Source organism: Schistocerca piceifrons, chromosome 3 (assembly GCF_021461385.2).
Source record: "Schistocerca piceifrons isolate TAMUIC-IGC-003096 chromosome 3, iqSchPice1.1, whole genome shotgun sequence".
NCBI lineage: Eukaryota > Metazoa > Arthropoda > Insecta > Orthoptera > Acrididae > Schistocerca > Schistocerca piceifrons.
Window position 1 is genome coordinate 194421586 of NC_060140.1, and position 14715 is coordinate 194436300.

At 39.6% G+C, this 14715-nt stretch overlaps 1 protein-coding gene across 1 annotated transcript in view; it reads right to left on the bottom strand.

The window, feature by feature from the left end:
- LOC124788510 overlaps positions 1 to 14715 on the bottom strand; it is a 212138-nt gene that overhangs the window by 107617 nt on the left and 89806 nt on the right. The window contains exon 8 of the mRNA XM_047255778.1: positions 13063 to 13374. Within this exon, the coding sequence (XP_047111734.1) occupies positions 13063 to 13374 (312 nt within the window). The remainder of the gene's footprint in view (positions 1 to 13062; positions 13375 to 14715) is intronic.

A 14715-nucleotide genomic window follows, 5' to 3' on the forward strand; every position in this document is an offset into this window, starting at 1 on the left:
CACCTAAGATGTTTGCGTAAGCGAGCTGATCACAGGTTTTTAGTTTATGATGGATAATGTTGGTTATATTTAATTTGGTGGTATTCTTTTAGAGATCTGGGAGGTAGATAGATTTATTCTTGAAGGAACCCCACCCCCTCCCCCATTATTTATTTGATATTAACATATGGTTTGAGTTCAGAAGGATGTAGGTTGCAGTAGGTACTGGGGGATGAAGGAGCTTGCACAGGATAGATTAGCATGGAGAGCTGCATCAAACCACTCTCAGGACTGAAGACCACAACAACAACAACAACAACATGGTTTGAGTTGTGCTTAGTGCCACTATTGGCTATATATATAGTATGACAATGTAAAAAATCTGGAGGGTTTTTTTTTTTTTTTTTTTTTTTTTAATTTGGAACTCCTTTAGTGTTCATGTGTATGAAAGTACCATTCTGGCTGCTACTCATAATTACATCGTGTTAGGTGTTATATGCTGAGTATATTAGTATTAAATTACCTGTGAATGCATGAAGCACATGACCATGCCACACACCCTGCCAAAGGCGCTTCACAGCAAGTTGACTTGTTTAGCGTCAGTATACGCTATGCTTCAAGACTGCATGTGTTGCAGTTATAGTCATATGTTATTGGACACTTTTTTTGAGTTGTCAAGGCTGTATGCTTGGTTGGTTACGAAGGAGTTGAAGTTTGTGGTATGTAACTCGTATGACGCGATCTCATTTATGTAATGTTGAGATGTGTTGAGTGAGCTGTTCACCTATATTTTGTATGTTGCAACAGAAGTCTGAAGATGGGTGTAATCTCAAAACGCATAACATGTTATAATAAAAGAGTCAATCGAACATATCATGATTTTATTGTAATTGTAAAATGCTAGCCTATTATTTACCAGACTTATCAAACTACCCTGATATTTAGTGGCAGCAGAACACACACACATTAAAGACTGTAGTGATTGGCAAGCTTTCAGAGCCAGTGGCTCCTTCTTCAGGCAGAAGGGTTGAAGGGGAAGGAAGAAGGGTGAGGTAAAAGGACTGGAGAGGCCTAGGAAAATGGGTAGATTTTGGGAAAGTCACCCAGAACTGTGGGTCAGGGGAACTTACCATACAGGGTGAGAAGGAAAAATTGATTGTTGGTTGGTTGGTTGTTTGGGAAAGGAGACCAGACAGCGTGGTCATCGGTCTCATCGGATTAGCGAAGGATGGGGAAGGAAATTGGCCATGCCCTTTCAGAGGAACCATCCCGGTATTTGCCTGGAGTGATTTAGGGAAATCACGGAAAACCTAAATCAGGATGGCCGGACGCGGGATTGAACCGTCGTCCTCCCGAATGCAAGTCCAGTGTCTAACCACTGCACCACCTCACTCGGTGATTGATTGTTGGGAATGCCATCAGACAAGATTTGAAAACTGGAGAGCTTAAAGCTGGAAGACAGGGTAATATGCAATATATGAGTTAATAAGAGTGAGAAGCTAAGTGCATTGTACGTAACAGAGGTGGGAGGGGGCAGTGAAAAATAGGTGGGAGAGACAATGAAAGATGGAGGAAATTAAAATGGAGTGAAACAAAGGGTAGTTACAGTGAAGAAAAGCTGAGATGGAAGAAATTGACGCAAATTAAGGCAAGGTGGGTGGTGAGAACAAAGTATATGTTGTAGTGCGAGTTCCCACCTATGGAGTTGTCAGAAACTGGTGTCTAGATTTTTATCCAGATGACGCATGTTAATGAAAGAGACACTATGGTCATGAATGTCATATTGTAGTGCACACTCTGCAACAGTATATAGTGAGTTGCCAGTATATACCCTCTGCCTATGCCCATTCATCCTAATTGATAATTTGGTGGTAGTCATGCCAATGTATAAGGCTGAACAGTGTTCACATAATAGCCAGTATGTGACATGTTTCATTTTGCAGGTGGCTCTCCCTTTGATAGTATATGTTTATCCAGTTGCTAGGCTATTGTAGGTGGTGGTAGGAGGGTTCATAGCACAAGTCTTGCTGTGCGGATGGTCACAGGGTAGGAAGCCATAGGGTAGGGAGATGGATGCTGAAGGAGCATAGGGTCTGACAAGATTATAGGATAGATTGGGAGGGCAACAGAAAGCTATTCTAGGTGTAGTGGGCAAAATTTCAGACGGAATGGATCTCATTTCAAGGCATGATTTTAGGAAATCATTGCCCTTCAGAAGTAGCTGATGAACACATTATAGATGAGGATAATACTGAGTCACCAATGCTGTGCTCTGAAGCTGTTTTGTGGAGGGATCAGTAGAACCAGGATTAGATGTGATGGCCCAGGAAATCTGCTTTTTAACTAGGCTGGTGGGGTAATTATGTGTATTGAAGGCTGAGGTGAGAATGGTGGTGTATTACTGTAAAGGACTCTGCATCCGAAGAAATACGTTTGCCTCAGATGCCAAGGCTGTATGGCAGTGATCATTTGACATGGACAGGATGTCAACTGTCAAAATGTAAGTACTGTTGTTTGTTGGTAGGTTTAATGTGGGCAGAAGTGTGTATCTGGCCTTTGGTGAGGACAAGATCAACTTCAAGGAAAGGGGAATGGAATTCAGAACAGGACCATGTGAAATTTAATTGGCAGAAGGTATTTAGAGATTCCTGAAATTTTAGCAGGTCATCCTCACCATGAGTCAATATGGTAAAGATGTCATCAATGTATCTAAACCAAACCTGGGTCTTGAGACTTATGGCACCCAGGAAAGCCCCTTCCAAGTGACCCATGAAAAGGTTGGCATAGGAAGGCGTCATGCTGGTTCCCATAGCCATACCTCTGATCTGTTTGTATGTCTGGCCCTCAAAGGTGAAGTAGTTTTTGGTAAGTATAAAGTTGATTAAGGTGAGTAGGATAGATGTCATAGGTTTGGCATCAGGTGGGTGCTGACTGAGGAAATGTTCAGAAGCAGACAGACCATGTATGTGGGGGTTGTTGGTATAGAGTTATGTGGAATTAATGGTGACAAGCAAGTTGTGTGATGGGAGTGGGTTGGGCATGGATTTCAGATGATCTAGAAAATGGTTGGTATCTTTGAAATAGGAGGGGAGTTTTTGTACTATGAGTTGCAGGTGTTGATCAACTAAGGAAGATATATGTTTGGTGGGTGCTCTTAAGCCAGCAACTATAGGATGGCCAGGATGATTGGGTTTGTGGCTCTTAGGATCATCTTTTACCTTCTTTGTAAGATCCCAAACCCAATCATCCTGGCCATCCTATAGTTTCTGTCTGCTTCTGAACATTTCCTCAGTCAGCGCCCACCTGATTCCAAACCTATGACATCTTTCCTACTCACCTTAATCAGCTTTATACTTACCAAAAACTACTTCACCTTTGAGGGGCAGACATACAAATAGATCAGAGTTATGGCTATGGGAACCAGGATGACTCCTTCCTATGCCAACCTTTTCATAGGTTGCTTCGAAGGGGCTTTCCTCGGTTCCATAAGTCTTCAAGCTCTGGTTTGGTTTAGATACATTGATGACATCTTTACCATATGGACTCATGGTGAGGATGACCTGCTGAAATTTCTGGGCTCTCTAAACACCTTCTGCCAGGTCCTCTTCTGAATCACATTCCCCTTTCCTTGATGTTGATCTTGTCCTCACCGAAGGCCAGATACACACGTCTGCCCACATTAAACCTACCAACAAACAACAGTACTTAAATTTTGACAGTTGCCATCCTTTCCATGTCAAACGTTCCCTCTAATACACCCTTGGCATCTGAGGCAAATGTATTTGTTCAGATGCAGACCATTTACACCAATACGCCACCATTCTTAACTCAACCTTCACTGCACATAATTACCCCACCAGCCTAGTTAAAAAGCAGATTTCCTGGGCCATCACATCTAATCCTGGTACTGCTGATCCCTCCACAAAACAGCATCAGCACACACCATTCATGACTCACTATTATCTTTCTACAGGGCCATGATTTCCTAAAACCATGTCCTGAAATGAGAGCTATTCTGTCTGAAATTTTGCTCTCCACACCTAGAATAGCTTTCCGTCACCCTCTCAATGTCCACAATATTCTTGTCAGACCCTATGCTCCTACTGCACCCATTTCCCTACCCTATGGCTCATACCCCTGTGACTGTCCCCCCTGCAAAACTTGCCCTATGCACCCTCCTATCACCACCTACAATAGCCTTGTAATTCGAAAAAACATATACTATCAAAGGGAGAGACACCTGCAAAATCACACGTCATATACCAGCTATTATGTAAACACTGTTCAGCCTTCTACATCGGCGTGACTACCACCAAATTATTAATTAGGATGAATGGGCATAGGCAGGGGGCATATACTGGCAACTCACTGTATACTGTTGCAGAGTGTGCTCTACAACATGACATTTGTGACCTCAGTGCCTGTTTCACCACACACGTCATTTGAATTCTTCTGCCAGACAACAGTTACTCAGAACTTCGTAGGTGGGAACGAACACTACAGTATGTCCTTGGTTCTCACCACCCACCTTGCCTTAACTTACGTTAATTTCTTCCATCTCAGCTATTCTTCACTGTAACTACTCTTTGCTTCACTCTGTTTTAATTTCCTACATCTTACTTTGTCTTTCCCATCTATTTTTTACCGCCCCCTCTCACCTCTGTTACATACAATGCACTTAGCTTCTCACTCTTATCAACTCATGTATGATGTTTTAGTAGTAATCTTTGTCTTGGATATTACCCTGTCTTCACCGAGCGAGGTGGCGCAGTGGTTAGACACTGGACTCGCATTCGGGAGGACGACGGTTCAATCCCACGTCCGCCCATCCTGATTTAGATTTTCCATGATTTCCCTAAATCGTTCCAGGCAAATGCCGGGATGGTTCCTTTCAAAGGGCACAGCCAACTTCCTTCCCTGTCCTTCCCTAATCCGATGAGACTGATGACCTCGCTGTCTGGTCTCCTTCCCCAAACCAACCTACCATTACCCTGTCTTCCTCCTTTAAGTTCTCAGGTTTTCAAATCTTGTCAAATGTAGTCCCCAATACTCATTCTTTCCTTCTCACCCTGCATGGTAAGTTCCACTGACCCACAGTTCTGGGTGACTTTCCCAAAATTGACCCCTTTTCCTAGACCTCTCCAGTCCTTTTACTTCACCCTTCTTCTTTCCCCTTCAAGTCTTCTGCCTGAAGGAGGAGACATTGGCTCTAAAAGCTTGCCAATCACAACAGTCTTTTATATGTGTGTTCTGGCACCACTTGTCAAGTAGATATTTATCCGTCCAATTAAATAATTTCATCAATTATTGATTGTTTTCGTTGTTATACACTGATATTTAATATCCCTGCATTATAACATTTTGTATTAAAGAATTTTCTCAGTTTATTAAATAGCTGCTGTGGACAGTGTGTCAGCCACTCCCTGTTGAGTTATAGTAAATTACAATCAGATGTGTGAAATCTTGGTTGCTCTTTCATTGAGTAATGCTCATACACTAAGTCTGTGAAAGCAGACAGAAATGTCAACGGAAATGGCCACTGTGCATTGAAATTAGACTCCCTGAAGTCTGTAAATCAGTGATCTACTTTGTAATAATTATCAAAAATTTTATTTTTGAGCTGATCATCATGTCAGGGTTTTTTGACATGAATGTGCATTTACTGAAATTCAACTTCAACAGGGTCATCATTGTTGGAAGTAATTTTTAATTGATTCATTATACAAGAAAAGGTACCAATGACTTAACCAATGAAGGTCAATAATCTTACATTTACTACAAAATGAACTATACGTAAGTTACCACATTATAGGTATGTGAACCATGTGTTAGCCTTCAGCAGGTAACAGGTTGTAACATGTGTGAACATGTTTTTTAGATGTTAAAAAAATATAGTTTACACAGTGTACAGATCTATAGAAAAATAATCGTTTTTCATAAAATTATTCATTAGTTTTGTTAGTCTGTAGTCATGTTCACTACATGGTATAACCCACAAGTTCACATTTTGGGTTTTCTGAGCAGTTATGAGGTAACATGCACTAAATTTACACACTGTAAGCTTATGACAGTAGGATTACTGTGTCTTTGGAATTCTTTGGATTATGTTTAGTTGGGTTGAGGCTAGCATGATGAGTGGAATAATGAGATCGTTTGAAGTTACAAAAGTAGCCAGAATGCTAACTACAGAAGAAGGAAAGAAGTTCCTTTGTATTAATCATTTGTCATTAGAAATACCTGTTCAGTGAAATAGCACAGTGACATACCACATGTCAATTCATTTCCTGCTCCCCAGTGCCAATACTTTACAATGCACACTACTTTTCCTCTCATACACACTATGTTCATCTATTAAGAAAAAATATTCGTAGCACATACACTGAAGAGCCAAAGAAACTGGTAAACCTGTCACTGCCTAATAATGTGTGGGGTTTCTGAGAGCAAGCGGAAGTATCACAACACAATGAGGCATGGCCTTGCCTAATGTCTGAAGTAGTGCTGAAGGGAACTGACACCATGAATCCTACAGGGCAGTCCATAAATTTGTAAGAGTATGAGGGTATGGAGATCTCTTCTGAACAGCACGTTGCAAGGCACCGAAGGTATGTTCAATAATGCTCATGCCAGGGGAGTTTGATGGCCAGCAGAAGTTTTTAAACTCAGAATAGTGTTCCTGGAGCCACTCTGTAGCACTTATGGATGCGTAGGGAGTCAAATTGTCCTGCTGGAATTCCCAAGTCCATCAGAATGCAGAATGACCATGAATGGATGTAGGTGATGAGACAGGACGCTTAAATGAATGGCACCTGTCAGAGTCATATCTAGATATATCAGTGGTCCCATATCACTACGACTGTACATGTCCCACACCATTACAGAGCCTCCACTAGCTTGAACAGTCCCCTGCTGATATACAGAGTCCATGCGTTCACGAGGTTGCCTCCATACTCATAAATGTCCATCCAATTGATAAAATTTGAGATGAGACTCATCCAACCAGGCAACATGTTTCCAGTCATCAGCAGTCCAGTGTTAGTGTTGATGGGCCCAGCAAGGCCAACTATAACACCACATTCAAACTCATTTAAATCTTTATAACATGCCATCATTGTAGTGTGTGTGTGTGCGTGCGTGCATGTGTGTGTGTGTGTGTGTGTGTGTGTGTGTGTGTGTGTGTAGATGCATGAATATGCATGTACATATTTCTGTGTGAGGATTTAAAGTAGCATTTCTTGTAGAGGTAACACATAAAACAATTTGCTTTGAGTTTAGTGTAAGTCTTGTAATATTTTACAGAGCTCTTGTTTACTGATTAATGAATGATTACTCATACACTATGTGTACAACTGACTTTGTTTCATAATACTGTTTGTTTAATGTTGGACAATAAGTCTAAAGTTTCAATGTCTGAATGTTCAGTGATTCTAGGAATTTCTACACAACAGAGGAAGGTAAAATTATGTAATATCTAACGGAGTAATGGCATATTCAGATCATATTTTGGATTCACAGTTACATCTATCTTCATTTCTTCTGCCTGAAAAGATGGATGCCATGAGGTCTTCTCTAAACATACTATATAATCAGGCGTCCTTCATATTTCTGTGAGCCAAATGGTCATAATCCATGAGGTTTTGAACAATCGCCACTGATCTCGTACAGCACTGTGACCACTGTTGCTTGCCCTGGCATCCATTTCCCTGTGGTTGCAGACAGGCTGTAATGAGGATGAGAATGCTTCTAGTTCTGTGGGTCAGAGTAGAAGGGGCCGAGAAACAGTCATGTTAAGGCTGACACATATCTTTTGTGATGTTCATGTGCTATGGTAGAAATGTCACATTGAAGTTACAAAGTTTTCTGAAAGCTCATTATAAAGATGCTCATATTAATATGTGGTAATATCTGTAGCAATGAATATGAAATTAAATTGAATATTTTTTACACATAAATTACACAAATACTGGCAGCAATATGAAATGACATGACATCTATCAAATTCTTCTGACATCTACTGAACAGAACTAGAGTGGGTGCCCTCAATAAAAGTTTTTATTTGCCATGCAATGGTCCCAGCATATTGGGTTGGTTGCATTTACAATACAACTTCTTTTCAGATCATGATAAAATATAAATGCTACCTTACTCCAATTACATTTTTTAAATATAAATTCACTTCACTAAATTTGCATAAAATAAGAAAGTTAATGCAATGATCAAAATGTGGCATTCAAGGCTCAGAAATTAAATTTAAGGAAACAACTATATTTAAAAACAAATATAACAAACAAAAATAAAGACCATAATCATTCTGATAAGGATTTAAGCAAAATTTCATTCTGTAAGGATTGAACATGTCAGCTCAGAGCCTCATTGTGCTATCACAAGAAATTATTTTTGTCACATTTTCACTAACAGGGGTCCATGTGGGTGGATGACTGCATGGTGTGAAACTTGGCACCCAGTATTACACCACTGAATGCATCATTTCAAAAAGTCAGTCTCACTCATTATGACTCAGTGGCAAATATTTCTCTACTACACTCAGAAGTAAATGAATTATAATGATAACATTTGCGATTTGATCAAACACTTATAACTGATTCTTACATTTTGATATACATTGCACATTGAACTCTTCTCTGTCTTTATTTTCTTCCACTTGACACTATGTAAACCAAATAAATAAGCTTACCTTATTCTACAATGTTTCTTGATTTCCTCTCTGCAAATTTTGCGATCACTAAATAAAATTATATTTCACTCTCTTAATAACTTCTACTGTTGTTATACTCCATTAGTCCACAGTGATCAGCATGAAAATGATGACCCAGTAGAAAAGCAGGAAAAATGTAACTTCAACATGTTATTAAAATTGGGCCACTAACAAGATGGCTCATATCAAAACTATCATTGTTGTTGTTGCTGTGGTCTTCAGTCCTGAGACTGGTTTGATGCAGCTCTCCATGCTACCCTATCCTGTGCAAGCTTCTTCATCTCCCAGTACTTACTGCAACCTACATCCTTCTGAGTCTGCTTAGTGTATTCATCTAGTGGTCTCCCTCTATGATTTTTACCCTCCATGCTGCCCTCCAATGCTAAATTTGTGATCCTTTGATGCCTCAGAACATGTCCTACCAACCAGTCCCTTCTTCTTGTCAAGTTGTGTCACAAACTCCTCTTCTCCCCAATTCTATTCAATACCTCATCATTAGTTATGTGATCTACCCATCTAATCTTCAGCATTATTCTGTAGCACCACATTTCGAAAGCTTCTATTCTCTTCTTGCCCAAACTATTTATCGCCCATGTTTCACTTCCACACATGGCTAGACTCCATACAAATACTTTCAGAAACGACTTCCTGAGACTTAAATCTATACTCGATGTTAACAAATTTCTGTTCATCAGAAACGTTTTCCTTGCCATTGCCAGTCTACATTAAATCCTCTCTAGTTTGACCATCATCTGTAATTTTGCTCCCCAAATAGCAAAACTCCTTAACAACTTTAAGTGTCTCATTTCCTAATCTAATTCCCTCAGCATCACCTGACTTAAATTGACTACATTCCATTATCCTCATTTTGCTTTTGTTGATGTTCATCTTATATCCTCCTTTCAAGACACTGTCCATTCCATTCAACTGCTCTTCCAAGTCTTTTGCTGTCTCTGACAGAATTACAATGTCATCGGCGATTCTCAAAGTTTTTATTTCTTCTCCATGGATTTTAATACCTACTCCAAATTTTTCTTTTGTTTCCTTTACTGCTTGCTCAATATACAGATTGAATAACATTGGGGAGAGGCTACAACCCTATCTCACTCACTTCCCAACCACTGCTTCCCTTTCATGCCCCTCTACTCTTATAACCACCATCTGGTTTCTGTACAAATTGTAAATAGCCTCTTGCTTGCTGTATTTTACACCTGCCACCTTTAGAATTTGAAAGAGAAAATATCATAAGAAAATACACCATAGAAGGAATGAATTACAGTAATAGCAGGCTTATGAAAATAAATACAGCATTCATTAATTTCTTTCTTATTGGTGATCAACCGAACCCTTCTCTAATAGATTGAGATATTACAACTGGCTCTAACAACACTAGGGAACCCCTCAGTAAATGCTGTGGTATTGTCAATTTATGACAGGTGAATGTATGGTGTCGCCAGTGTATGGTGTCGCCAGTGCACAATTTTAAAAATCAGTTAAAATTGTTGCACATTTGGGAACTACAATTTTTTATATTGGGCAGTAAGCCCTCTAATGTGCGGGGCCCACAGGGTTTGTTAATTCTTGTTATGTGTCTAGTCCAGCACTGCACAGAATTTTTAAAATATTTCCACCTGCTGTCATGTTACAAAAAGGAAGGTGTCAATTAGAAAGGCCATATGATTAACGTGGTTCTCTGTGACACAGTAAACTGTTTGTAGAGTCTAGCTGCATTCTGCCTGCAGCTTTTCTGCAGCTGCACATCACTGGCCCCAATGACCAGGAAGCAGATATCTCAAAGACACAGACAGACTTAATTTCTATTAAAGATTGAAATAAAAGAAATATTCAGCTCAGTCAACTATCAGGCAATAAATTCACCCTTCCAGTCTCAATGTTTTGGCACATCTGATACCCAGGAAATTCTTTGTTGGATGGTTTTTAACACATATTCACATACCGGTAGTCATTAAACTAATTGTGAAATTTGTTATAATATAAACCAATAATTCATATGATAGCAGCAATAACATTATGTTGATTATAGACAAAACAATTGATTACATTACATTCATGTTAATGTCTTGGAATCACTAAACTTTTCAGTACCTATATCTGAACAAAATTAGTGTTTGATTAACTGTTATTTACTCAATCATAGTACAAGACACAAAGACAGTTTCCACAAATACTTTATCTCCTAGTTGAGGGTTCAGGGAGAAGTATTACATTCCAGTGTAAAGATGTAAAGCAGAAAACTGGGAATCCCTATAAAGCTGAAATTATGAAGGACACCTTATTAGACAATTTGACAAATTATCTGTTATGGCCACCTGACAGCTGTAGCAGGTCAATGCCTGATGACTGCATAACTGCCACAGGTCACAGCTGTTCCAGCATCAAGCCACACTGTTTAGCCCCAATATTTGGTATTACCACCCATTCTGAAGCAGTGATGTAACCAAAATCCAGATACCCCACTTCAGCATTAATGAAAGGGTGACTATGTGACACATGAGGCATCTACACAACACCACACTGCATCAGTGCATGAGTAAGTAGTGTCTGTCAGCCAGCAAAAATAATCAAGTAACCCACCTCTCTTGAACACGCTACCACTGTGTTCTCCAAAGAAGTATTGTCACTCAGTCATTGTCTGCTGCTGAGCTGTCAACATACCGTAAGTCAGCATTGTTCAACAAGATCAGTTGCCATATGGTCCTGTATTGGGCACCAGTTGGCCTGAGGATCAAACTGGAACCCTAAACACCAGCTTGCTTGGTGACTTGTTAGGGGACATTGTCGATCAGATGCCCAATGCCAGAGTTTGCTACTCAGATAACTTCATTTATGCTATAAACAGACATGCTATCAGCACAACATACTCCCCATATAGCCATGAAGTACAACTGCACCACCAGCTCTGACTCAGTACCAGCTGCAGCCTGAGATTCTTGCCCAGCAAGAATGCTCCACTCCCAAGTCATGCCATGCTATTTATGGCCACAGCTGGGATCCCCAGAATGTATGGGCACCAAGGACCATGAGTTTAGTGCCCACCCTACATGCCGGACTTGGGCCAGGAGCACTGCTCTATACTGTATGAGATCAGTACATGAGTCTGGTTCATGTGAACATACATTTCCAGGGCAAGGAGGTCAAAATGCCCACCTTGATAATCTGCCCCACCCTCCAACCATGTCAACACTGCATAATGCAGCCAGTGGTGTACAAGAGCTGGCTAGTGACCATTTCATCAAGATTCAAGGATTGGGGATTATTGTTAACTTATGAGGTGTAGCACTGTTTTTGATTAACATGTTTCTGTTTTCACAGGTAGTAGATAACTGTTACTCTTTGTATGACATCAGTTTGGCCACATGAATATTAATCTAGCAGAAGTACACAAATACCAGTTATTTAGTATATCTAAGGGAATGTCTCAATTATTTTCTTCTTTTCTTAGAGCAAGTTTATTGTTAATGTAATGCTGAAGTTTAGTTTTTACCAGATGTTTCTCTTTCATTAACATACAGTGTGAACATTAATAAAATGAACAAACTGTAGTGATCGATTTCTGACTGGACATGGAGGAAAAAAGGTCCTATGAACATGTGTCCTGAAAAGCATTGTTGCCACAGTAGATGGTGCTGACTAATGAAAGTTCCTCTGACCATACACCAAGTGTTCTTTGTGTGTTGCAGGCTGTGTAATTGTTGCAGCATGCTGTAAGCAGCAGAATGATTTGATATTAATGTCAGAAACAATCTGAGATGGTGTTTGTGTATAGCCAAGCAGATGGAAATGGTTGAGAGGCAGCACAGCTATACCAAAATATTCTGTAGAATATGGTCCTCCAAAGCTGGTGTACACACAGTCTGCTGCCTCCCACATGTTCATCTGTCTGCAAGATCACATAATGACAAAAAACCTGAAAAGGGCTTGAAATGTTATCTGATGTAGTTGGCTTCTGTAATGGTTCTTGTTTTGGTGGAGCTATGCTACCTCTCATCCATTTCCAACTGCTTGTATACGAACAACATCTCAGCTTGTTTCAGACATGAATACTGGACAGTTCTGCTGCTTGCACTACACTGCATCAATCTCACAGCCTGAAACACATAAAGAACACATGCCACATGGTCAGAGAAACTTCCACTTGTCAGCACCATCCACCATGGCAACAATGCACTTCTGGTCACATGTTCATAGGATTTTTTCCTCTATTTCCACTCAGGAAGCTGAACCTGCAGTTTGTTAGTTTTATAAATGTTCATCCTGTGTAGGTTGGCATGCTCCTCAACCTGAAAGTGTAACTGGTGAATAAATAATAACTAAAATAAAAATGAAAGTTTAGTGAATATAAATAATACCTTTGATAGTTATCTTCCATGCAGATGCAGTAACGTTGGTCCCAGAAGGAGATTCTGCTGAAAGGGTCCACTTTTCAGGACCATAAGTGCCTGAAGTGGAACCTTCAGCTATAATAATGCCACATTCACTTGAATCTGAATGTAAACCCCAGTATCTGAGATCTGGAGAGCTTAGATTCAGAAGATCAAGAACAGTTCCATTTGGAGTTGTTGCCATACAAGATGAACTGATAGGGACTGCAACATCCAGCTTAAAATAAATGTCTTCATTTTCCAAAACAGATACTTCATTGGGAGAAATATTCAGTGACCCTGAAAAGAATCATCACCAAAGTGCAAAATTAAGTTTCCAGCTTGTAAAGCACATCAGTTGTGGTCTTCTTATAATATATATTTTTATCTCAGTTTTGCATATACTAAGACTGAAAAAAATAGCAGTTTAAACCAAAACAAAGACATGTGTCGCTAGTTGAATGCTGCCTCATGTAATAGTAATGAACGTAAACTAGGTTTCAGTACCAAAGTAAAAGAAATTTAAAGCTATTTGCTCTTGCAATACTAAAGTACTCTTATTTTTTGTCATTAGCTGAATGGTTCTCAACATTTCAAAATTTAATGTTTTCCAGAATTACAATAGTCAGCTACACATCCATGTCTAAGTCTGAAGATATATTCAACAGCATCATCTACACACATGGCACTCATTAATTTACTACAGTGCAATGTGTTTCATATCTTTGTGGCTGCTCAAATTGCAAAACTTGTTGCAAGAGAAGAAGAAGGAGCTCTGCAAGTGCACTACAGGGACAGAAGACATGTCTGAGAGGCTGTAGACAACAATAGCTGTGAATGTGTGAGTGGGAGCAATTTAGCCAGCCATTCGCACATGCTCCAGCACATCTACAATATAAAGTGATATTTGTGCATGGATTGAGGATTTTTTGGTAGGTAGTGTGCAGCAAGTTATTTTGGATGCAGAGTCATCAACAGATGTAGAAGTAACTTTGTGTGTGCCACAGAGAAGTGTGTTGGGACCCTTGCTGGTCATGTTATATATTAATGATGCTGCGGCCAATATTGATAGTAACTTCAGACTTTTCACAGATGATGAAATTATCTATAATGCAGTACTGTCTGAAATAAGCTGCATAAATATTCAGTCAAATCTTGATACAGTTTCCAAGTGGTACAAAAATTGGCAACTTTCTTTAAGTGTTCAGAAAGGTAAAACTGTGCACTTTTCTCTTATTATAATATCAGTGAGTCATAGTTAGAATCAACCTTTAAAAAATAGGACTAACAAGGGATATTGAATGTGCATGGAGCAGGGCAGCATGAATGGTCACACGTTTGATTGACCCATGGGAGGGTGTAACCAAGATGCTGAAGAAATTGTAATGGTAGACCCTTGAAGGTAGATCAAATTTATCCTGAGAAAGCCCACTTACAAAGTTTCGAGAATGGGCTTTAGGCCTAAATGATGACTCTAGCAATGTGCAATAAGACCCTAGGCATTGTTGCCATAGCAAATATGAGGACAATATTAGATTAATTATAGCAAACATGGAGGTATTTAAACAGTCATTCTTCCCACAATCTGTATTTGAATGGAACAAGAAAAAACCCTAATAACTCATATGATGGGTTGTATCC